This window comes from Otolemur garnettii, unplaced genomic scaffold (genome assembly GCF_000181295.1).
Source record: "Otolemur garnettii isolate 467f Iridium unplaced genomic scaffold, OtoGar3 scaffold00017, whole genome shotgun sequence".
NCBI lineage: Eukaryota > Metazoa > Chordata > Mammalia > Primates > Galagidae > Otolemur > Otolemur garnettii.
The window spans coordinates 28934624-28958492 of NW_003852412.1; the positions used below are offsets into that span (position 1 = coordinate 28934624).

The 23869-nt window shown below is 39.5% G+C and overlaps 1 protein-coding gene and 1 pseudogene across 7 annotated transcripts in view; both read right to left on the reverse strand.

Annotated features, from left to right (window-relative positions):
- The window catches only part of TTC37 (tetratricopeptide repeat domain 37), a 98852-nt gene that overhangs the window by 61861 nt on the left and 13122 nt on the right, over positions 1–23869 (reverse strand). For 3 of the 7 annotated variants that reach the window (XM_023510884.1, XM_023510883.1, XM_023510882.1), the window contains 7 exons: positions 22626–22759; positions 18221–18364; positions 16594–16685; positions 16112–16187; positions 14649–14789; positions 12258–12356; positions 12032–12140 (listed from right to left, as the gene is read on the reverse strand). In XM_023510884.1, coding sequence (XP_023366652.1) covers positions 12032–12140; positions 12258–12356; positions 14649–14789; positions 16112–16187; positions 16594–16685; positions 18221–18364; positions 22626–22715 — 751 coding nt within the window. In that variant the 5' untranslated portion in view covers positions 22716–22759. Of the gene's footprint in view, positions 1–12031; positions 12141–12257; positions 12357–14648; positions 14790–16111; positions 16188–16593; positions 16686–18220; positions 18365–22625; positions 23083–23869 lie in introns of those variants that run through there. The other 4 variants (XM_023510886.1, XM_023510885.1, XM_012802793.2 and 1 more) reach the window with 2 other exon arrangements.
- LOC105886617 lies at positions 15140–16032 on the reverse strand (annotated as a pseudogene).

Below are 23869 nucleotides of genomic sequence, written 5' to 3' on the forward strand. Positions count from 1 at the left end.
CTCAAGAATGGAAGAAAAAGTATCCAGTGTACTCAGCCCTACTATGAAACCAAAGAAGGGGAAACAGAGGAGGGGAGGGAAGGGAGGGGAGAGGGAGGATGGGTGGAGGGAGGGTTAAGTGGTGGGACCACACCTATGGTGCATCTTACATGGGTACATGTGAAATTTACTAGGTGTAGAATATAAATATCTTAACACAATAACTAAGAAAATGTGGTAAAGGCTATGTTAACCAGTTTCATGAAAATATTTCAAGTTGTATATAAAACCAGCACATTGTACCCACGATTGCATTAATGTACACAGCTATGATTTAATTAAAAAAAAAATGAAGAAAGGCAATGAAAATGACCCTGGGTATTTGATTTCTTCTGGTTTATTGGTGTAAATGGGAACCTTTAAAATACTTCCAGGTTTTTTTAAGACTTCAGCTAATTGTAACTACCATGTTTCCCCTAAAATAAGACCTACCTAAAAATAAGCCCTACCAGGATTTCTATGTATTTGCTAAATATTAGCCCTACCTCAATAATAAGACCTAGTGAAGGGCATGGCTGTGCAACGTACATTTCCGCCAGGAGCAGTAAGGAAGACTGGAATACCTTTTATCTGCCACAGCTCCTTTCTCCCAGCCCTTCGCACTTGCACGCGTAGCAGGCATCCTAACGTGCACATGTGAACCGCTAGGGGAAAGGAGTTCACGCATCACTAGCACCAGCCCCACCAACAAGGTCACCTCCCCCTGTTAGGTTCCAGAAGAAGATGACTTAACTGTATTTGAATAAATGTAGATTGTTGTATTATACTTAATAAAAATAAGACATCCCCTGAAAATAAGCCCTAGTGTGTCTTCTTGAGAAAAAATAAATATAAGATAGTGTCTTATTTTCGGGGAAATATGGTAATTGTAATGCAAAAATTTCAAAGTGTCTCTCAACTCTGATTTGTCACTAAATAATTATTGTTGCTTGGCTAACTTTTGGGAAAGAAAAGGGAGGTTGGAAAACATAGCATTTAAGACCTGCTATTTTCTGTTGTTACTGGGAATTTAAAAGAAGCTTGTAAAGATTATATAGAGTTAAATGTGCAAGTACCGCACACCCATTTTCTCCAGGGCGGGGCTCATCCCCACTTTGATTGATACTCTGGAGCTGGCGGGGGGTGGGGTGGGGTGGGGGGGAAGGGGCAGAAAGGGGCAGAATATGCATCAGGCGGGACCCAGCTCCCTGATACCTGATTTCTCAGGCTGTGCTGCCAGCTTGTTATAAGCACAGGAGAGCCAGCAGGTACTAAGCACTACACTGGTAAGAGTGGCTAATTCCAGACAAGCACAGGGGCAGAGGAGGCCACTCTCCTCAGGGATTCTTCCCCAAGCATTGGAAGGATGCCTCCTTCTGCTTGGAAGGCTTCTTGGGTTGGTCAGAGGATGCTTTGACAACCCAGGAATACGGGGTGAGATTGATTAAGATGCTGGATGTCTGTTCTTTCCCACAGATGGGTTATGTTCTCTTGCCAAGAGAACTGTTATCAGGCAGGACCAGGCTCCCAGATACCTGATTTTTCGGCCTGTGCTGCCAGAACACTCCACTGAGCTGTAGTATGAAGCACTGGGACATGTTTGATCCCCAGACACTGAAAAAAGAATGTATGGTTTTCTTCTGCATTTAGGCCTGGCCTCAGTGTCAACTCTCCACTGGTGAACAATGGCCCCCAGAGGGTACTCAAAATTATCACACCATTTTTCGGTTAGATACTTTTAGAAGAAGAAAAGTGGTCTGAAGTGCTCTATGTGCAAGCTTTCTTTTTCCTCAGGGATAACCCCCAGCTGTGTAAAACCTGTCAGATTCAGCTCTCATGGCTATAACCTCCCCAAATGGTCAGGGATTCCTGAGGGAGATGCTGTCACAACCTAGTTCAACCTAGCTTCTTTTAAATTTCCAGTACAAAGGAAAATAGCAGGTCTTAAATACTATGTTTTTCAACCTTCCCACCATCTACCTCTCCTGCACCTTCCTCCATGCGTTCAGAAAATCACAGGAGGGAGGCTGTCCCAAAATTTTTTTCTGGTCCTACTGGGGACCCTCAGAAGGCAACCATATCCTTCTTTGTGTCCCTTGGTTGAGACTGCGGGTGGTGAAAGGGGAAGTGCACAAGTATACACTCTGTTTTCTCTGGCAGATTTAAAGCAAATTAACGTTGATTTAGGAAAATTTTCTGATGACCTCGATAAGTACATAGATGTTCTCCAAGGATTAGGACAAAACTTTGACCTCTCTTGGACAGATGTAATGTTACTACTAGATCAAACTTTAACTTTTAATGAAAAAAGTGAAGTCTTATATAAAGCTAGAAAGTAGAGTGATTTGTAGTTCATGTCCAATAGCAGTATGTCTCCTGAGAAAAGGGACAGATACCCCATGGGAAGACAGGCAGTTCCCTTTGAGGATCCCGAATGGGACCCTGAGAAACAAGGTGACTGGCGGCGTAAACATTTTCTAACATGTATCCTGGAAGGTTTACGTTGATCCAAAAAAAAGCCTATGAATTATTCTAAGTTGTCTACTATTTGCCAGGAGCAAAATGAGAGTCCCTCAGCCTTTCTTGAGCGGCTTAGGGAGGCAATAAGAAAATATACTCAGTTAACACCCAACTCCTTAGAGGGCCAAATTATTTTAAAAGATAAATTTATCACTCCAGCAGCCCAGACATTCAAAGGAAACTCCAGAAATTGGCTCTAGGCCCAGATCATAACCTGGAGAATCTTCTTAAAATGAGCACTATAGTCCTTTAGAACCAAGATCAGGAGAAAGAAGAGGAAAAGAGAGAAGGAATATGAAAAAACTGACAGCTCTAATAACGGCACTCCAAAAAACTAGAACCTTTCAGGGGCAGAGGGAAGCCCGAGGAGCTAAGAACAAGGGCTGCCAATGTGGTCAGGCTGGCCACTTCAGGAAGGACTGCCCCTAGCAGAACCACCGGCAGAGCAAGCCACCTATCCAGAAGGCAAGGGTGAACACTGGAGGGTGGCCTGTCCTCAGAAGTGAAGGCCTCTGGGTACAGCAACCCCATCAGCACTCCAACTGGACTGAGGGTGCCCGGGGCAGATTCTCATGGCTCCAGCTTGTGTCATTACCCCTTAGGAGCCCCAGGTTTGCCTTATAGTGGAGGGCTAGGAGATAGAATTTCTCCTGGACACTGGAACAACCTTTTCTGTACTTTTCTCTAACCTTGGTCTTTTATCCCCCAAATCTGTAACTATATAGGGGTGTCTGGAAAGCCAGTTACCAAATTTTTATCTCAGCCTTTAAGCTACAATTAGGATGACTGGCTATTCTCTCACACCTTCCTAATCATGTCTGAAACTCCTGCTCCCCTTTTGAAGGGATATACTCCAACACACAGCTCACATGGACTCTGTTACCTCAGGGATTTAGGGACAGCCCTCACTTGTTTAGACAAGCCTTAGCTAAAGACTTAAGTGATTGTTCATATCCTATAGCACTTCTTATTCAGTATGTAGATGATATTCTTTGGGGAGCACCAGCTGCAGAGGAATGCCACAAAGCTACACAAATTCTATTAAACTCTCTAGCTGATTGTGGGTACAAAATTTCCAAGGCTAAAGCCCAATTATGTATGCCTGAAGTTCACCATTTGGGCCTCCAGCTTTCACAGGGGAAGAAAGCCCTGGGCAAAGAAAGAATAGAACCAATATTGGCTCATCCTAAACCTTGAACTCTCAGACAACTTCAAGGCTTCTTAGGAATTATAAGCTTTTGCAGGCTCTGGATTCCTAGATATAGTGAAATAACTAGACCACTCTATTCTTTAATTAAAAATGCCCCCAAAGAGGGCCTTATCACTCTAGAATGGAAACCTTAAAACAGATACTTGTGATGTATGTCAAAGGACCAATCCTTCAAATCACCATCTAACTCCCTTAGGTATATAGAAACAAGGTAAACATCCAGGTAAAGATTGGCAAATGGATTTTACTCATCTCCCTAAGGTACGTGGTAGACAAAATTTGCTAGTATTTGTGGATACTTTTATTAATTGGGTTGAAGCATTCCCTTGCAGGACAGAAAAGGCCCAGAAAGTTGTAAAGGCTTTAGTACATGCAATTATCCCCAGGTTTGGACTCCCTGGGAGTTTGCAAAGTGATAATGAGAAGGCCTTCAAGGCAACTGTGACACAGGGCATATCTAGAGCCCTAGGCAGGCATAAAACATCATCTACACTATTCTTGGAAGCCCCAATCCTCTGGGAAGGTAGAAAAAAATGAATGATAAAATCAAAGGACAGTTACAAAAACTAACTGGAGAGACTCATCTCCCTTGGACTAAACTGCTTTCCACTGTTCTCTTTAGAATAAGAAATTTACCTCAGAAACTCGGCTGCAGCCCATTTAAATTACTATATGGAAGACACTTTTTAACTAACGATTCATTATTAGATCAAGAAACTACAGAATTGGTAAAACATATTACTTCTTTAGCTAAATTTCAACAAATCCTTAAAAACATCCCAACTACATTTTCACATTCAACACTAAAGGAGCTTTTCTGTCCTGGAGATCTGGTCATGATCAAAACTTGTGATGACCCAGACCCCTTGATTCCCCCCCTAAGGCCAGTGGGGAATAAGCCCCCTACCCTTGAAAAGGAAACCTTTCCTAAGCCTTTTAGCCTCAGCCCCCACAGGGGTGGAGAAGTTAGATTCTGGGAAGAAACTTGAAGGTAAGAAAAGGAGGAAGAGAGGTGGATTCCAAATAAAGCCCCAGGTGAAAAGGTCCCAAATTGTTCTCGGAAACTCACCCAACACTTGTGCTTGTACCCCTGAACTATGTGACCCTTATCTTATGACCCATGAAGGGTCATTTGTGATATATTTTATGATTTATGAATCAACATGTACCTCCACCCCGCAACCCTGCTTTAACCACTATAACTGGCTTCTGTATTGCGCTAGCTTGCTGACCCTGCATGACTATGCAGAATAATAGTATATAAACCTTTTGAATTTGCCATTCGTGGCTGCATGCCTATCAGCTCCCTGTAGGTACACCTGCAGGTGTATCAAATTATCAATAAATTTCTATTAATTAATTACATCTGAAATAGGGTCCATGCTTCTCTTGCATCTGCCATTTATTTAAAACTCTAATTCACCTTCCCTAACCCCAACTTGGGAAGGTCCCTTTTCTGTTATCTCGTCTTCTTTACAGCTGTTAAAGTTATGGGGATAGATTCCTGGATACATCATTTATGAGTAAAATCCTGAAACCCACCACCTTCTACAGAAGCAGACCATAAAGAGAATCAACCACAGTCTACCTACACTTATGAGCCTAAGGAAAATTTGAAGTTATTATTTAGAAGACAGCAAGAAAAGTGTTAATATAGTTTTCTTTTTAAACATCACTGACTTTGTATTTCTAATCTGACACTGTATATAATCCCCTCCTCTCACTATTCTACCTTTGCCTTTTAATGTGCTAATCAGATTTGTGTCTTTCAGAAATGTCATCAAGCCACACACAGTAAAGATGGTTCCAGACCAAGACCCGATTCTATCATGGACTCCTGGATCACTCTCCCTCCAGAGAAACCCTAACTACCCCCTCCTATCATCACCTGACTCAGCAGGAAGCAGTTAGATCCAGTCTTCCTTCTTTTTCCCTTCCTCTCAGAGAGGGAGAATTGATACAGGACAAGTAGCGTCCCAGCCAGCTTTTGGAGCTGGAGGGGGTGGGGGAGCAGACTGGCTGCCTCTGCCTTGGTGGTGTTGGTGCGGTAGCAGTGAGCCATTTCCTAGGCTGGTAATGAAAGAGATTGTAGCCATTCATTTGTGACCTAGACAGGACCCAGACATGTCCCAGACACAATGTCCCAGACATGTTAAACGTAACTACCAAGACATACTAAATGTAAATACTGAGGGCCAGACATGTCCCAGATTTGATGTCCCAGACACGCTAAATGTAACTACTGAGGGCCCCATGCAACTATATATACCCCTAGACAAAGAGCCCCGAGAAAGACAGGCAGAGCTTTTCTTTCCCGACTTGGATTTTCTCTCTGCCAGGAGCGCTGGCGCTTCTGTAATCTTTTCTGTAAATAAATCCTGTCTTACCACTGATCTGTGGTCTGCGGATTCATTTTTTGAATTACCGAGACCAAGAACCTACTGAAGAGTGAAATTCTGGTATCACTACTACCATGCTGCTAGACACGAATTTCCTTCTGTCACTCTCACTACCCCTTCCACAAACACAAATTCCAAGAATAGATGTGCCTAGTTTCATACATCCTATTTCCTCCCAAGCAAATCAGTAGCTTTTTCCCTGTCTATCCAGTGGTATTGTCTAAATTGGACACTGTCTACATTAGGCATCAGAACTGCCGAAACACAGTATGTTAAAACCTATCCCTAAAGTTTCCGATTCAGGTCAAGTTCTCTGATGCTGCTGCTGCTACTCCAGAGATCATACTTTAAGCACCACAGGTCCATAGTATTTGCTAATACCGTACACCACTTTTATTATTAACCTTATGACATATATACCCTTTGTTGCCTCAGTAACTAGATGGTAACTTCTGCAGGGTAGAGAGTAGCATGGTATCTTATATATAGTAAATGTTCATTAAACATTGTGATGATCTTTAAAATCTCTAAAAATATCTTTAAATTCTCTAAAAATACCATCATGAACTAATTCAGAAAGGCTTAGTCTGTTAATGGGTAATGATAGAGAATTACTATATAAAATTTAAAATCTTTACAATCCTAAAAAAGAAAAAATAGCTATTAAAATTTTACCTTCTATCTCTACCCATCTGAGTCATAATTCTCTTCCTCCATAGAAACAATTCATGAGGGCTACATAAACTGCCCTCATTACAGAAAATACATCAGGGATGAAAAGAAGAAGAGTCACTCATGCATCTCATTTCTCGACTGATCATTCCCATGAGGTTCCCTAAAGCTACATGCAAGTAAGCAAAGTGTGAGGAGCTGCATGAAGACAGTTTCCAAAAGGTTGAGATAAGTACAAACAACTTTCAAAACAAGGTAAACCTTACTAACATATTCCCATTGCTAAAGCCTGGAAGCACAACTATAAAAACAAATTAAGATTTAGAAACGCTATGTTCACAGTTAGCCCTGGTGACATTCTCTACATGCAATCAAGTGTCAGTGAGAAGAATTTTCGATGTATTTCCAAAAACTAGCAACAGTGATAACAACACTAAGGTCACATGTAAAAGGACAAAAAGTATTCCAGCTTCAAGTCCAATCCTCTTCTCCATACTGATTCTTTTTTTTTTTTTTCAGACACAGTCTCAAGTTGTTCCCCTTGGTAGAGTGCCGTGGAATCTACAGCAACCTCCAACTCTTGGGCTCAATCGAGTCTCTTGCCTCAGTCTCACAAGTAGCTGGGACTACAGGCGCTCACCACAACACCCAGCTATCTTTCGGTTGTAGTTGTCATTGTTGTTTGGCGGGCCTGGGCTGGATTCGAACTTGCCAGCTCTGGTGTATGTGGCTGGCACCCTAGACGCTTGAGCTACAGGCGCCAAGTCCTCCAAACTGATTCTTTTTTTTTTTTTTTTTGAGACAGAGCCTCAAGCTATCTCCCCGGGTAGAGTGCTATGGCTTCACTGCTCACAGCAACCTCTGACTCCTGGGCTCAAGCGAGACTCCTGCCTCCACCTCCCAAGTAGCTGGGACCACAGGTGCCCGCCACAACGCCCGGCTATTTTTTGGTTGCAGCCATTATTGTTGTTTGGTGGGTCCGGGCTGGATTCAAACCCGCCACCTTAGGTGTATGTGGCTGGTGCCTTAGCTGCTTGAGCCACAGGCGCCAAGCCCATACTGATTCTTATTAATGGTACTAGCTAAATAAATCTCTCTGCTGGAGGCTAAAAACAGACAGGAAATAGACTTCATTGCTTTTATTTAACCTACCTGCTCTTTTTAACATTCATTTATTTATTTTCCAAGTTGTTGGTAAGGGTACCAACAACTAGGTTGCAATGTTTGTATTTGTTAGGTAGCATCTCTCTTCTAGTTGTGTCCTATGCCCAAGAAGCATGCCATACACCCTTACACTGTGCCCAGTAAGTGCGAGCACACTCATCCCCCACCTCCTTCCTCCTCCCAGCAACTTAAATTGAATTGAGTTTTTCGCTTATATGAGCATATATTAGATTGTCTACCAGCTTATATGAGAATTGAGTAGATTGAATATTTGCTTTTCCATTCTTGTGATACTTTACTAAGAGGAATGTGTTTAGACTCCATTCAGATTAATACAAAAGATGTAATCCTGTTAATGGCTGAATAGTATTCCATGATGTATATGTACCATAGCTTGTTAATCCATTCCTGGATTGATGGGCATTTAGGTTGTTTACACATCTTGGTGATTACAAATTGAGCTGCGATAAACTATGTAGTGCAAATCTCCTCACAATAAAATGATTTTTTTTTCTTCTGGGTAGATGCCTACTAATGGGATTGCAGATCAAATAGGAGGTCTGATTTGAGTTCTTTGAGGGTTCTCCACACTTCTTTCCAAAGAGGCTGCATTAGTTTGCAATTCCAGTGTAAAAGTGTTCCCTTCTCTCCACACCGATGACAGCATCTACAGCTTTGGGACTTTTTGATGTGGGCCGTTGTCACTGGGATTAGGTGATATGTCAGGGTAGTTTTGATTTTCATTTTTCTGATGATGATGAAAGACGTGCATTTTTTTCAAATGTTTGTTAGCCATTCGTCTGTCTTCCTCAGAGAAGGTTCTGTTCATGTCTCTTGCCCAGTGATAAACAGGATTGTTTATTCTTTTTTGTTGATTAACTTGAGATCTCCATAGATTCTAGTTATCAACCCTTTGTCAGATGTGTAACATGCAAATATCTTTTCCCATTCTGAAATATATATATTGTCTATATCCAAATGGGACTTAATTAAGTCCCATTTATTTATTTTTATTGTTGTTGCAATTGTCACTGAAGTCTCTGCCATAAAAATCTTTCCTCAGGGTGACATCATAAGAGTTTTGCCCAAACTTTCTTCTAGAATTTTTATCATATCATTTGTAGATTTAAATCTTTTATCCATTTTGAATCAATTTTTATAAGTGGTAAAAGGTATGGGTCCTATTTCAGTCTTTTACATGTGGTTATCCAGTTCTCTCAGTACCACTTATTGAATAGGGATTCTCTCCCCACTGTATGCTTTTGTTTAGTTTATCAAAGATCAGATGGCAGTAAGAGACTAGTTTCATCTCTTGGTTTTCTATTCTGTTCCATGTGTCTAAGTCTCTATTTCTGTGTAGCACACACTGATCAGTGTGGACTTGTAATATAACCTGAAGTCTGGAAGAATGATGCCTCTGTTTGTTTGTTTGTTTGTTTTTATTGCTAAGAATTGCCTTGGCTATTGAGGGTTTTTCTGGTTCTATACAAAACAAAGAACTGTTTTTTCCATTTCTTCAAAGTATGATGTTGATATTTTAATGAGGATTCCTATAGATTGCTTAGGAACATATCTTTTTAACATTTAAAGGATTCTAAAGTTCCAGATTTAATGACCTTAAAACAGTTTGGCAATATAATTTTTATTTCTCAAAAAAGCAAGCTAGACTTGGGGCTGATGAATGCCAAAATTCCAACAATAAAAGATGTTCTGAAGAGGTTCAGGTTGTATGCTAAGTAGTAAGAATAAAGTTTACTACCAATAAAAGTGAGGATTTTTTTTTAAGTAATTAAGTCATTTCTGGCATCCCAAAGAAATTGATAGATACTATAGAATTTTCCTTTTAAATAAACATAGTTGGGAGGAAAAAAATGTACAATCTGATGGCATTTATGTCTTTATTTTCATGTGGATTTTCTAAAATTCTGGAGCACAGTATCTTAAAGAAGCTCTTTCTACTTGAATTTGAAGAACCAAGCTTTCTTATCCTCCCCCTTTCAGCAACAAAGCAAAATAAGACAAATCAGAGAGGTCATTTAGCATGTAAAACATTTCAACAGATGACAACTGTGAAGGCCATTCCACTTGTTATATGCAGCTTTATAAACTGAGTCACTTTGAAAATGAATCTTCAAGTCTCAACAGGAAAAGGCAGACAAAGGAGAATGAAATACTTTTGTCCTCAGTGAAAGAGAACCTACTGATTAACTGCTGTGAAGCAGCAGATTCTGCAGATACTGAAGTACTCTGGGGGAGGGAGGGTCAGACTTTACAAGCCTTACAGCTTTTCAGAAATTCTTCATACACAGGAAGTTTGGATTAGAGGAGTAATGGGGAAAAAAGGCATCCTACAATAACTATTAAATAAACTTCCACCCCCAGAACAGAATGTACGTAACGTGAACTGCTCAATTCTGCAAACTCCCATAACTAACAATTGAGAAGGGCAAGAATTGCTTCTTGTTTTCACCACTTTCATACCCATTTGTGTTTTCCCTTAACAAACTACCTTTCGTATAAACCATCATGCCATATGGGGCCAACTTTTGAGGAGAGATGAAAGTTAAAATTGATTCTTCCCTCCCTTTACCTCTAAGATGTCCCTTTCATTTTTTTCACTCATCTGCTCCTATCATCACTATCACACTTCTAGTTCATTCATCTACAGCATCACTTCGTTTACTCGGTCTAGCCCATCCTCTGTACCAGCTGCCCTGCACACCACGTTAGCTGAAGACCCACACCTCAGGAAGGTGTTCACTATGATACTTTCTAATGTTCCCTTTCCTTGTGATTGTGAAAAGTACTCCTCTCAAGTCTATCTTTCACTCAAAGGAAAAGATCTGCTTACATGTTACAAAGATGTCCAAGACTGAGGCCTTTTTGTTTTATTCCAGATACCAGGTAAGAAAAAGTAGGACTTACAAAGGACAGCTAAAGTGGGGAAGAACAAAATGGATGCAACAGTCGTTTCCACCAGGAACTTCCTCTCACAGTTACCTCCTGCAGGAGTTTCTAGTCATCCTTCCACGGTGACACAGGTGAGGCTCATTTACATTTCCAGGCATATGCTCACTTAGCAACCAAGTGGAAAAAGAAAAACTGAATGGCTAAGTAAAGCTCCCCAATAATTTACAATCACTACCACAGTGGTGTCTGTACTATTATTTCTATTTCTGTGACAACTTACTTTTGTGAACTGGTCCACCCCAAGTGAATACAGGCATGGACAGGAGTCATATGTCATATTTAAATTATTTAAAAAGCAATCTATTTAGCACAAACTGACAAAAAGGACAAAAACTGGCAAGAAAAACCAATATGGCCAACCCCTTATAAACTGCCTAGACACCAGCCTTGGGCATAAGACATCCACAGCTACAAGTCTGTCACCTCCTAGCAAGCCGGGTGTCATCCCTGCTCTTGTCCCCAAAGTACACAAAGACGCAAGAACATGAAGTATGCACAGTGACATGCTCTCCAACTGGAATACGCTCTATTTCATTAAAAATATCATTAGAAAACATCATTGTTTTATAATGTTAGGGTATCTATAACAGTATACTTGTGATACTACGATAGAACATCAACACTGAGAATGTTAAACTTTCCTAAAATCCTTTTCATAATATTCATGGCAACATGTAATACAGTCCAAATTGCTTAGTCAAACTGTATCTTAGTTATTCCTTCCACTATTACTATTCCTAAAAAAATGCACCTAGCTCCACACCTCTGCTCATGGCCATCTAGAGTACCTTCACCTCCTCCTGTTCATCTAATACCTATGGAACTGCCCTCAGTTTCCACCACCAAAAAGACTTCACTGATCAACAATGAACTCAGTAACTCATACTTCCTGTCACTGCACTTTCTGTACTTATCAGCCTTCCCAAACAGAAAGACTACATGCTGTACTTACTTTTATATCCAGAACACTGAAACAAGACCTTACACACGGCAGGCACTAACATACTTTCTGATTGATGGCAGCATCCTCCCACACAATCGCACAGCACTGGGACACATATGACAAGTAAGAAATTACCTGATTCAATTAAATGTAAACAGAGCATTTCCAGTGGGTACTGTACAGCAGGGTAGATGCTCATCATCCCTACACAGGCCTTCTTCAGCCTAGCAGTCTCATGAGGAAACTTGAAAATATAAAAGCAAAATAAACTTAATTCCAGTAGTAGTAAAATGCATTTGTGAACACTTTTCTAATGAGAAATACATAAAAGTCATATTAGAGATTTAAAAAATCAACTTACTTTGGCTAAACACTGAATGAAATGCCTATAAAGGATTTGGTGATCTTCACTAGGAATCGTCTCTGATAACTCCAATGCATTTTCAAAAGCAGTTAAAAGCTGAAACAAACAAAAAAGCTATCATCTGTAGTACTTAAATGATAAATGTGAGACCTACCTATACAAAGTACACCTTTAAAGTAAGCCCTTGGCTTTCCAATGAGGAAAGAAATGCATATGTAAGTTCTGGTGCGCATCCTAACTCCAGCTGGTCATCAGACTGCACTGAAGTAGATGTGACAGGTGTGACATGACATTAATCTAACAAAGCAGTCAGCCAGAGTACAGTCCTATATGCTAGAACAGATGCTATTGCTCACATTGTTTTTAAAACAACTTTTCTCGGGCAGTGCCTGTGGCTCAAAGGAGTAGGGCGCTGGCTCCATATACTGGAGGTGGCGGGTTCAAACCCGGCCCCGGCCAAAAACTGCAAAAAAAAAAAAATCTCTTCTGAAATCATTAGCACATGCTTTAAAACATCTTCAATAGCAGTAAATCTTCAACCTTTAAAAATATTTTATGAAGCTGAGTTATATACTTTTTGTAAAAGGAAAACAGAGATACAATGGACCTAAAATGGAATCACTTCTCTTATGCAGTATTAAATGACTTTGAAGGAAATTCTAAAAGAAGCCTTCTAAATACGTTTTGAGCAAGAACAATAGTAGAATCCAGGGCAAGCACTCTAGAGTATGCCATTCTATTCATTTGGTTCCATGTTCTACATTTTTCAAATGAATATTCATAACTTAATAAAAATCCATGAAATGTCAAATTTTCTTTGGAAAGTATGCCATAAAGTTTTATTGTTCTAATAAAATTCACAATCTCTCAAAGAAGGAAATTTATCTTAAAACAGTCTAAGATAACAGGTTGTTAAAAATAGTAAAGAAATTATCTCAAATGGAAAATAGGTGACACATTCTTTTCTGAACAGTCAGTATTCAAGGTGATAATAAACCCCTGAAAGCCCTTTTATCCCATTTTTAACAATTAGAAATCAATTCTTAAATATATGTATAATTCTCTTTGATAGGAAAGTGTAATACAGACATTCTAAAAAGGCACTTCACTTAGAATATTTTGGTATGTGTTTGATACTCTGATGATATATACTATATTATGGAAAAGAATGAGGCCACACTAGAATGATACGATTAAAGAGAAATTGGTAAGCTACCTAATTTTGTCACTGTTCAATTTTTTCCACAACGGAATTTATGCACACATAAACCACACTACCATACAGATAGAAATCTTATTCTTACATTTTCATCCCCAGCCCCTAGGATACTGCCTGTAGTAGGTTCTCAATATATATTTTCTGAATAAAAGAACAAATCAATGAATGAAAAAATGAACAAACATAATAAAACGAACTTCCCATCCTATATAGAGCCTATAATTATGTAGGCTTAGGAATTCCATTTGATTTAGTATACACTGACTGGCCATTTACGATAATAAAAAATTAAGTTGACCTTTAAACTTAACAAAAAAAGAATAACAGATATTTTCCAGTTATGATTCAAACAATTTTTTATAGTCCTTTAAAATTATTTTCAATCACTTGAAAATCTGCTCACCAATAAGTATATATTCTAGGTATAAATACTCTAAATGTTAACTATACATACTCTGGTAGAATTGTTTAACCTCAAAGTTATTCATTATTCTTAGTTCATAAGAACTAAGAGAACACACTTGAAAAGAGACACACTTTAAAAGTGTAACTTTTTAGAAATTATAGCAGTTTTGTAAACATAATATCCACAGTTTCTTTTTGGCCGTGATTGAATTACTGGTTCATCATGGATTCTTATGAATACAGAAGATTATGTTCTGATACCTTGAGTACCAATTCCACTCCCATCCAGACTTTGTACAAGAAACTGCAGACCAATCATTCCACTTCTATGAACTTAACATTGTACATTTACAAAATGTACAAAGTTATTCTGCTACATAGTACTCTTCTCTATCATTTAATTATGTTTCTAATTTCTAAATTCAATTAAATGATCAACTTTCTTTCTTTTTTTTTTAAGACAAAGTCTCACTTTGTCACCCTTGGTAGAGTACCGTGGCATCACAGCTCACAGCAACCTCTGACTCTTGGACTCAAGAAATTGTCCTGCCTCAGCCTCCCTAGTAGCTGGCATTATAGGCACCCATCACAATGCCTGGCTATTTATAGGATCTCTCTCTTGCTCAGGCTGGTCTCAAACCTGCAAGATCAGGCAATCCACCTGCCTTGGCCTCCCAGAGTGCTGGTATTACAGGCGTGGGCCATCATGTCCAGCCTAAATGATCAACTTTCATGAACAACATGAAGAATAAATAAGTCAATACCAATTGCTGAGTTTCATTATTCTGATCTTCAACAGTGTTAGCCAGCAGCTGAGTCAGTTTCTGCCACAGCCGCTGAAGCTCTTGCCTATCTGCACCTTCTTCCTGTCGCGTCTTTACCAGTTTGTGCCATGTCCGAGCCACCTATTTAAAGATTTAAAGTGATTATTTTAAATGTTAAAAATGCCAATGAAAATATAAAACTACAAAAGAATTTTATCTGTTAATACTTTAAAATTGCAAAAGCATAGAACTTCATCTAATATAAATGCTACAAAAATAATCTACACAACCCTTATACTTTGTATTAGATTTATAAGAATGATGATTACATGTCCCATTCCCCATAATATCAGCTATGGAAACACATCAAATGGGCCACTAAGTTCCACAAATGACACTTTTACTTAATTTTTTTTGGGGGGGGGTGACAAAGGATGTTTATTCAGGCTTGTTTCCTTAATAAATAATAATCAGGTTGGTATGACCTTGACCTCCCTTCCTCCCCTTTCACAGAGCCTTCCCAACTGGCCCCCGTCCCAGCTGCTGCTTTTAAAATCTTGGGAGTGTGGAGGATCACTTGTTGTCAGCTTCTGCCTGGGTCGCCAAGTCTGCCTCTTTCTGTGCAGCCAGGAATCTAGTTCTTTCCCTCTGGAAAGCTGCCAGCTCTTCTGCACTGAGGTCTGTCACCACCTGAATGCCCAAGGAACGGGCAGCGCCATTGATGGAGCAGACAACAGAGGACAGGGGTACATCCTGCAGGGTGAAGGCCTCATCCTGAGCTTTGACACGAGGAATCTCGTATACATGCTTCAAGGTCACCAGGCCTGCCACCTCTTTCACTGTCTGCCGGGCCCCCTTCTCAATGCCAGGAGCTGCCTTCAGGAAATAGGAAAGAGTGGGTTGTCCAATCTTGAATTCAATTGTCCTGTCAGGCTTCACAAAGATCTTGGTAGGCAGAAGAATACCTTCTTTTATGTCCTTCGTCTTCTCATTGAACTCTCTGCAGAACTGGTTGATGGAAACACCTCGCTGACCCAAGATGGGACCTAATGGGGGCCCAGACATGGCCTGGCCTGCTCGCACGATGGTCCAGATCACGCCACCGGCCTCGGGCTTCTTGAGGCCCAGAGTGGCCCGGCTTAGCTTCAACAAGATGCAGAGGTTTGGGTTTAGTTCACCTCACGGCCGTCGCAAAAGCCACACTCTGGGTGCCACCATCTTGAGCCCACTTTTACTTAATTTATACCCTGCCCAATTTCAAACAGGTTCAGAAGTTATAATACCTTAAATCTGAATTCTAACTTATGGTTTCCAAAGGTCTATAATTTGTATTATGTCCTAAATTCTTTCAATATCATACTGCATATTAACTCTTATTTTCCATTAAGCTCGATGTAAAGCTTTTTCGCTAAAAACAGCCTGATTAAAAAAGAGTCTAGGACCCCAGAAAATCATTCACCAACCTCTAGGTGTTTCTTTTCTTGGTAATATAGATCCACAAGCTTCTTACAGACATCACACCACTTCTGTTTGTCAACACTTAGGAAAAAAAGGATTTGAATGTGATTAATAAAAACAAATAAGGACTTAAAAACACTAAAATTTTAATATTCCAATGTTGTCAGGTACTATTTTAAATTAGAACATATTCTCTTTCATATTACAGGAAAAAATATGTCAAATGAGCTCCTTGTAAAAAAGGTTTTAAAAATATTGTCTTCCATTGACTGAAAATAGTATCAAAGTTCCAAAATTAGTCAATTCTCTCACCAGTAGGGTTTTGTTTCTATTTCAATCACAATCGAGAAAATCTATTACAAACATTTGAAAGAAAAATGCTTCCCAATGCCCAGTAAATGTTTGGTAGTACTTCCATATAATTTTTAATCAGCTTATTCTAATTCAAGCTTTTAAAGAAACTGGTTTTTCACCAGACATTCATTACCTTTCATAAAGATCCAAGAGCTTTTGGTAAACACCAGGTAAGTCATCCTTAGCGTTTATGTGGTTGCATTTCTCATACAAGCTTGCTAACCCCTAAAAGAGGAAGTATCAGTGATTATTCTTTCCAAAAAATTTGATGTCCTCACATTCACTTATTTTGCTAAATAATGTGATAGTCTATTCTGATTATTTCTAATAAAAGATTACTATAATATACAGATGAAATGATATGCCTGGGATTGGCCTCCAATTGGGGATACGAGGGAACAGGTTGACTTTTGTTGAATCTAGGTGACAGGCAGGAGTTCATTATTCTATTCTCTTTACTTTTGAAAGTATATTTAAAGTGTTTGATAATAAAATATTTTTAGTGGTTATTCTACAATCTTACCCTCTGAGATCTTACCACGTGACACTCTTTTTAAAATGTCGGCATGTTTTTAAAACAGCTTTATTGAGGTATCATTGACATACAAAATTGTACATATTTAAAATGTACGATTTGATGTTTTGATATATGTATACCTTGTGAAATGATCACCTCTGTAAAGCTAATGAGCATATCCATTTTCCCTGGTTGCCACTGTGTGGGTGTGGGCATGGCTGTGGTGAGAAAACTGAATTTAAGATCTATTCTGTATGACACTACTGTTACAATATTGTAAGACCAAAAAAAAAAAAAATCCAGGCAATGTGTGAAAAATATCATTTTTGTTTCAAATAAAGATCAGCTATCCTAAACCAATCCGTCTATGATAAAAGCTATTATTTCTCTCCATGTATGACCACATGGTCTCACTTCAGTGCTTACTCACATGAACCCGAGACAAGCAGGTTCACTCTCTCTGGAGCCTACTACCTCATATTAATTAGTTTTAAATACGTGATTGAGATATGAAATCAATGAAAATCAAATATGAGAAGTTGAAGAACCCAACTAAACACCATTAAAACCTTTAAGAAAAGGCTGGGTGCAAGGACTCACACCTATAATTGCCAGAGCTCAGGAGTTCGAGACCAGCCTTAGCAAAAGTAAGACCCCATCTCTAAAAATAGCCGGGCTTTGTGGCAGGTGCCTGCAGTCCCAGCTACTTGGGAGGCTGAGGCAAAAGGATCATTTAAACCCAAGAGTTTGAGCTTGTTGTCAGCTATGACAACAGGGCACTCTACCAAGGGCAACAAAGTGAAGCTCTGTCTCAAAAAAAAAAAAAAGAAAGGAACTTAACTTGCACTCAAAGAAAACTTAACATTTTTGTATAATTTTATCTTTAGAAAACATATTAATATGCATTTCTTGTTTCTCAGGTAAGCATAAAGAATTGTCTTGATAAATCTTTTCTATGCATATACAATTAAGTTACAAATTTATATAATTGTTTCAGCTGGGTCTTCACAAGTAGAAATAATCCCTCAGGTAGCATTTTAAAACAGTGGTAAACAACATCCTTCACATCACTTTTTTTTTTTAAACCAAATTTTAGGTACAGAAGACCAATAAATTTAATTTTTTATCTTCCATGTGGCAAAGGTAGGTTTAAATGCATATTTTAATGCTTTCCCCTATATTTTGAAAAATGAACAAAAAAATCTTTTCTCATAATAGAAGGAAGAAAAAAACGTACACCCACCTGCCAAGCCAGTACCTGGTCTGGCTCTAGCTCAGCAGCTTTCTTATAGGCGCCCTGGGCCTGGTCAGGCTGCTCTAGCTCAGCTGCAGCAACACCAATAAAAACCCAGGCATTATAGTTATTCTTCTCTTGCTTCAACACCGCCTGATTAAAAAAAGTAAAAGAACAGGTCGTTAAATCTTGAAAGTGAAGGACAAACAGTCTATGTGAGAGTCTGTCTCTACCACCTGAGCAGCCTTCGGGATACCATTTAACTTCTCTGATTTCAAAGGAAATGAGTACAAAGTATTTGAAATATAAGATATATTTTTTAAAAACTGCCCAAGTGATCCTGACCCATCACCAAATACCTCCCACAGCTCTTTGTGAATAATGGGTATAAAAAGAACAGCAACGACCCCACCATCCTGCCTGCCTCTACCCGGCTCTTGGCCGTAACTCAAAAACTGTTTTCCATCTCATTTCATTTCATCCAACTCTCATGTTTCCCTTTACCATGACAGTTTCACTGTATTAGACAGATAGGTTTTTCACGGAAATTACAGGCTAGGAAAGTAGGTTCACCTCAGTGTGACGGTTTCAAACATGTTCAAAATAAATAGTGGTATTTAAACAACACCTGCCAAATGGAATAAAAATTATGTGCAGAGATACTGCTTTCAGAAATAACAGCTACTTCCTAAGGTAAAATAAAATAGCTTGAAGCAGAAAGTAAACACGTTCTAGGGAATGAAAAACAAAACCAGAGCTATTGCTTTCAGAAATAACAGTACTTGCTAAGATAAAACTTGGAGCAGAAAGTAAATATGTTATAGGGAAAGAAAAAACTAGTAGCTAAAGTGAAATTTGCCTCTGAAGACTTTACATATTACTTGAGAAAATAGGAACTAGTCAAATTATCAGGCTTACATACATCCCATATCCCTTCCAGCAACCTGTCACCAAAATACAAGGAAAGTTTCATTATGTCTATGAACATGTTTATATAAATTGGGCCATTTTGACATCCCCAACTAAATCAGAGTTGAGAGGCCAGGGAGAAAAGTGCTCAGGGCACACAGCACCTGCTCTCCAAGGATGAAATTCACCCACTACAAGCCTGCCTGCTACAGCAGTGTGCTGTGACTCCAAGGCCAGCTCTGCCTAGTAGCTACTGATGGCCTGCAGGGACTCTAAGACTGATTTTAGCTACTGCCAATCACTCAGCAATCAGAGCTTGCTGTTATTAAAAGCTTCTCTTGTTGGGTGGCACCTGTGGCTCAAAGGAGTAGGGTGCCGGCCCCATATGTGGGTTCAAACCCAGTCCCAGCCAAAAACTGGAGAAAAAAAAAAAGCTTCTCTAGTACCAGTGAACTTTCTTTCAAAACAATACATACAATTTCTCTTTCTAATAAAACCCCAACCTTCTTTTTGTTCTTACATGCATACAAAAGACCACCTGGTCTGTGCGTAGTCCCTAAATTGCAATTCTTGCTTTCCCAAATGTTGAATGTAGAGATTTCTCTCTGTATTCTGACTTAGGCATACTCATCAAAGTTGCCTCCTAAACCACAACTATAGCTGGCCCTATGAACAAATGTATGCTTGTTTTTTATAATCCTCTCCAGTAACTAACCATTTGACCTTCTGAGTTGTTTTACAGAAATGGTAGATTTTCTACAAGACAAAGAAGCTGAGATTCTGAAGGCCCTGGGCAGACTTTCTGATGTCAAGATTCACCATTCCCCAAAACCTGCCTGTAGCACCTTGTTAGTTACACCCCAATCTGCCCCAAGGTATGTGGCCTTTCCTTTAAAAGCCCAGGATGGCTGTTAGACTGAAAGGCAGATTTAAGGCAACTTCCCAATTCCAGCAAGACCTCTGTCATATTCAACATTCCTTTCCTTATCCAGTCCTAGTCGTCTCAGTGACTGGATCTGAGTGCAACAAGCAAATGGACCTAGACTGAAGCCCCTGCGGTTTCAGCAACCCAACTGTGAGGTAAGGATCAAAGTTCTAAACACTGGGCTTTTATTAATGCTAACGTTCCCAGCACCAACCACATAACTGCTGAACACATGGTGACTGCCAGTTAACCAGCAGCCAGTGACAGCTATATATCTACCTGCCTGAGGATCAGTTTTCAGAATCCAAAACAGATTTTTAAGGAAATAGTTACGACACTGTGGTGAAAGCCGGGATGAGGTTCTGAGAGAACACAAAGAAGAAAGCGCCTAACTCCACACAAATCAGAGCAGGCCTCTCTCCCCTCATCGGGTGCTCAGGGCAGGACTTTCTCCCCTGGAGGGTTGCTCATACACCCCAGAGGCAGACAAGACAAGGGTCAGACAAAACCACAGCAAATACACTAACACGCAACATTTCTTTATTAAACATTAATTTAGTCTCAGCTCGGCACCCATAGCATAGTAATTATGGTACCAATCACATGCACCAAGGCTGGAGAGTTCAAACCCAGCCCAGCTAGCTGAACAACAATGACAACTCCAACTAAAAAATAGCCAGGCATTGTGGTGGGCACCTGTAGTCCCAGCTACTTCAGAGGCTGAGGCAAGAGAATCACTTAAGCCCAAGAGTTTGAGATTGCTGTGATCTGTGACGCCATGGCACTCTACTGAGGGCGACATAGTGAGACTCTGTCTCAAACAAACAAACAAAAAACTCAATTAATTTAGTCTCAACATTCTGGATTACGACACATAAGTAATCAGGCATTTGTAACTGATTAGTTCTCCATTTCTGATTTATATTGATCTCTCCACTGTAAATTATGAACTAATTGGTGAAATTCGTATGTGAATTTCATATCTGAATTTTACAGAAAACCTCCAGAAAAAAAAAAACAGCTACAGACTCAGATGTGTTTTAATTAAACAAGTCTAGTACTGAAGTCATCCTTCTTCCATCCACCTCCATGCTGCCCCTGAATGATGAGACGGTCTACCTTCTATATCAGGGTTAGTACTATCATGGCCTCACCTGCCTGCTGGGCTCAGTCACCCCTAGAAACCTCCCAATCTGGATCAGTCAAGTTCCCACATACCACTGGACCAGGAAGTGATAACAGGGTTCTCCTGGCTCACACAGTCATCTGTATTCCTCTTCTCCTCTTCAAAACCCCACTGTTGTTGAACCTCTGGTCACCTAACCACAACACTAAGAATATCCTCCTTGTCGTCTCCTAGGAATGCCCCTTTCCATCAGCAAAAATTTCATATCCTTCTCCTCCATCTTGAAACCTGCATTCATTCTAACATTTACATTGATATCCCATTGAACACAGTGACCTCTTAGTTACTCAACCTCCAGACTACTCAGCCACCCAAATGTGAATTTCCATCAAGCTATGATTCTGCCCTTCTCCCATCTTCCCAGTTCATTTATTGCAATAGTCCCAAGGTAACAATTTCTTGAGCTCTGAAGTCTCTAGTTTTTGAAGCCACCCTCTTTTCCATTACCTACCAGCCCATTTTTCATCTCTCCTTACCCAGATTAGACTCCATGGCCCATCTCTGTGATCACCCCCTTACCATCACTTCCTCAACCCCTTTATTTCTTGTCCCCCCACCCACAGTTGAATCTCATCATGCCCATCTCCACACCTGAGAACCAAACATGAAGGGGGAAAACTACATCTGAGTTCACTGATTTCACTTTAATAACCTAGGACTTCATATGAGCAGTCACCAGGCCTGCTAATCTTTCCAATTATTACTGGTAAGTTTGTTTTTCCACTATGGATAAACATTTATTTCCTATCTTCCTTTGTCATCTCCCAGTCTCAGCTCACACTTCACCAAGAAAATAGAATGTTCTTATCTTCCCACCACCAAGTCTACAAACCCAACACAATGTGGATCTCTGCCTATATTCTCTCCTGCTAAGATGGAAGGAGATTTAAATCTCTGAATCTCTGAATCTCTCACCTACTGATGACTTCACTTCTGTTTTCTTCCTCTGAATAGCAACATTGCCATCATAATGCAAAGGAGCTACAGAATCCTGATTCTCCCATCCATAGGCCAAATAGAATCAGAATGTCAACATACCATTTAATCCTCATCAGAATGTCAACATACCATTTAACCCTAATTAGACTGTCAACATACCATTAAAGAGTGAAAACTTGAGGATACAGTAGCATTCCATTATATAGCCATCAAAAGTCACCTATTTCAGGCTGTAAAAACTCACCTTTGGTAAGTTACCAATATAGAGAAAGACAAAATCAAGTGTGGCAGATGTAGTTTATCCTGCTAATTGGAGGTTAGTGGTTCAATAACTCTAACAGTTCTACTAAATGGCCTCACGTCTTTGGCTATATTTGGAAAATAAATAACTCTCACATTACAAATCAATAATGTTTATAAACTACTCTTATTATGGAAGAAAAACTACTGGTTACCTTACAATGTCTCAAGGCTTCTTTGTATTCTTTGTTTCTGATGGCGTCTCGAGCACTTTTCAGGGCAGTCTTCACTTCCTTGCTGGACATTCTGTTATGTAAAAAAGCCTCGGTGAACCTACAGTAGAATCTACCTAAACAGAGAGTTCCAATAAACTTTACCATCTGAAAAAGGAATCTGGAAATGGGATTCATTCGATTTGGAACAATTAACCCCCCTAGAATACACACAGCTTATTCCTTTACCTCTTCAGATTTTCACCAAATGTCACTTCCTCAATGAAACTTTCCCTGGACACACTATTTACAACTTTAATCTTTCCATTCCCCTACTCCCAACTATCCAGGATTCCGTGGACACCTTCCATTGCTTCATTTTTCTTCAAAGCACTTATCACTTCTAATATACTATATCTTTTACTGATTTATCTTATTATTTGTGTCACAACACCCTCCAGAATGTTGGCAATTTCCATGTAGCAAGGATGGGGTTTTTTATCCCCTCTAATTCATCCCCAGGGCCTAGTACCTGACAAATTATTAATGATCAATGAATACGTGTTGAAACTGAGCTGTGTTTGAATCACACTCACTCACTGTCCACATACTTGGTTAAAACACAGACAACCTTATGAACCAGGACCCAAAATGTGTACCAATTGCAATTCAGTTCTATACTAAGTAAGATCAGGTAGAATACGCCCAAGTCACAGAGTAAAACACTAACACAAATAATTTCAGTAACTATAACGGGAAATTCTAAGAAAGCATTCTATTTTAGTAATAGCTTCTATAATCAGGATACTAACTCTCTTAACAATAAAGATTACTATAAAATTGTTACCTATACGTTCTTTAAAGAGAAACAAATGTGATGTTTAAACCTGAATGGAAGCAATGCATATACAGAACTATATACTACCTTCAGCCACAAAAAAGTATTTTAATGAGTAGATGAAGTATTTCTTCATTTAATCTTAATATATATTAATTTAATTTTAAATTAGCCTTTTTTTTTGAGACAGAGTCTCACTAGAGACAGAGACTCGATAGAGTACCATGGTGTCACAGCTCACAGCAACCTCAAACTCTTGGGCTTAAGCAATTCTCTTGCCTCAGCCTCCCAAGTAGCTGGGACTACGGGTACCCACCACATCACCTGGCTATTTTTTGGTTGGAGTTGTCATTGTTGTTTAGCTGGCCCGGCCGAGGTGCAAACCCACCCACCTCAGTGTATTTGGCTG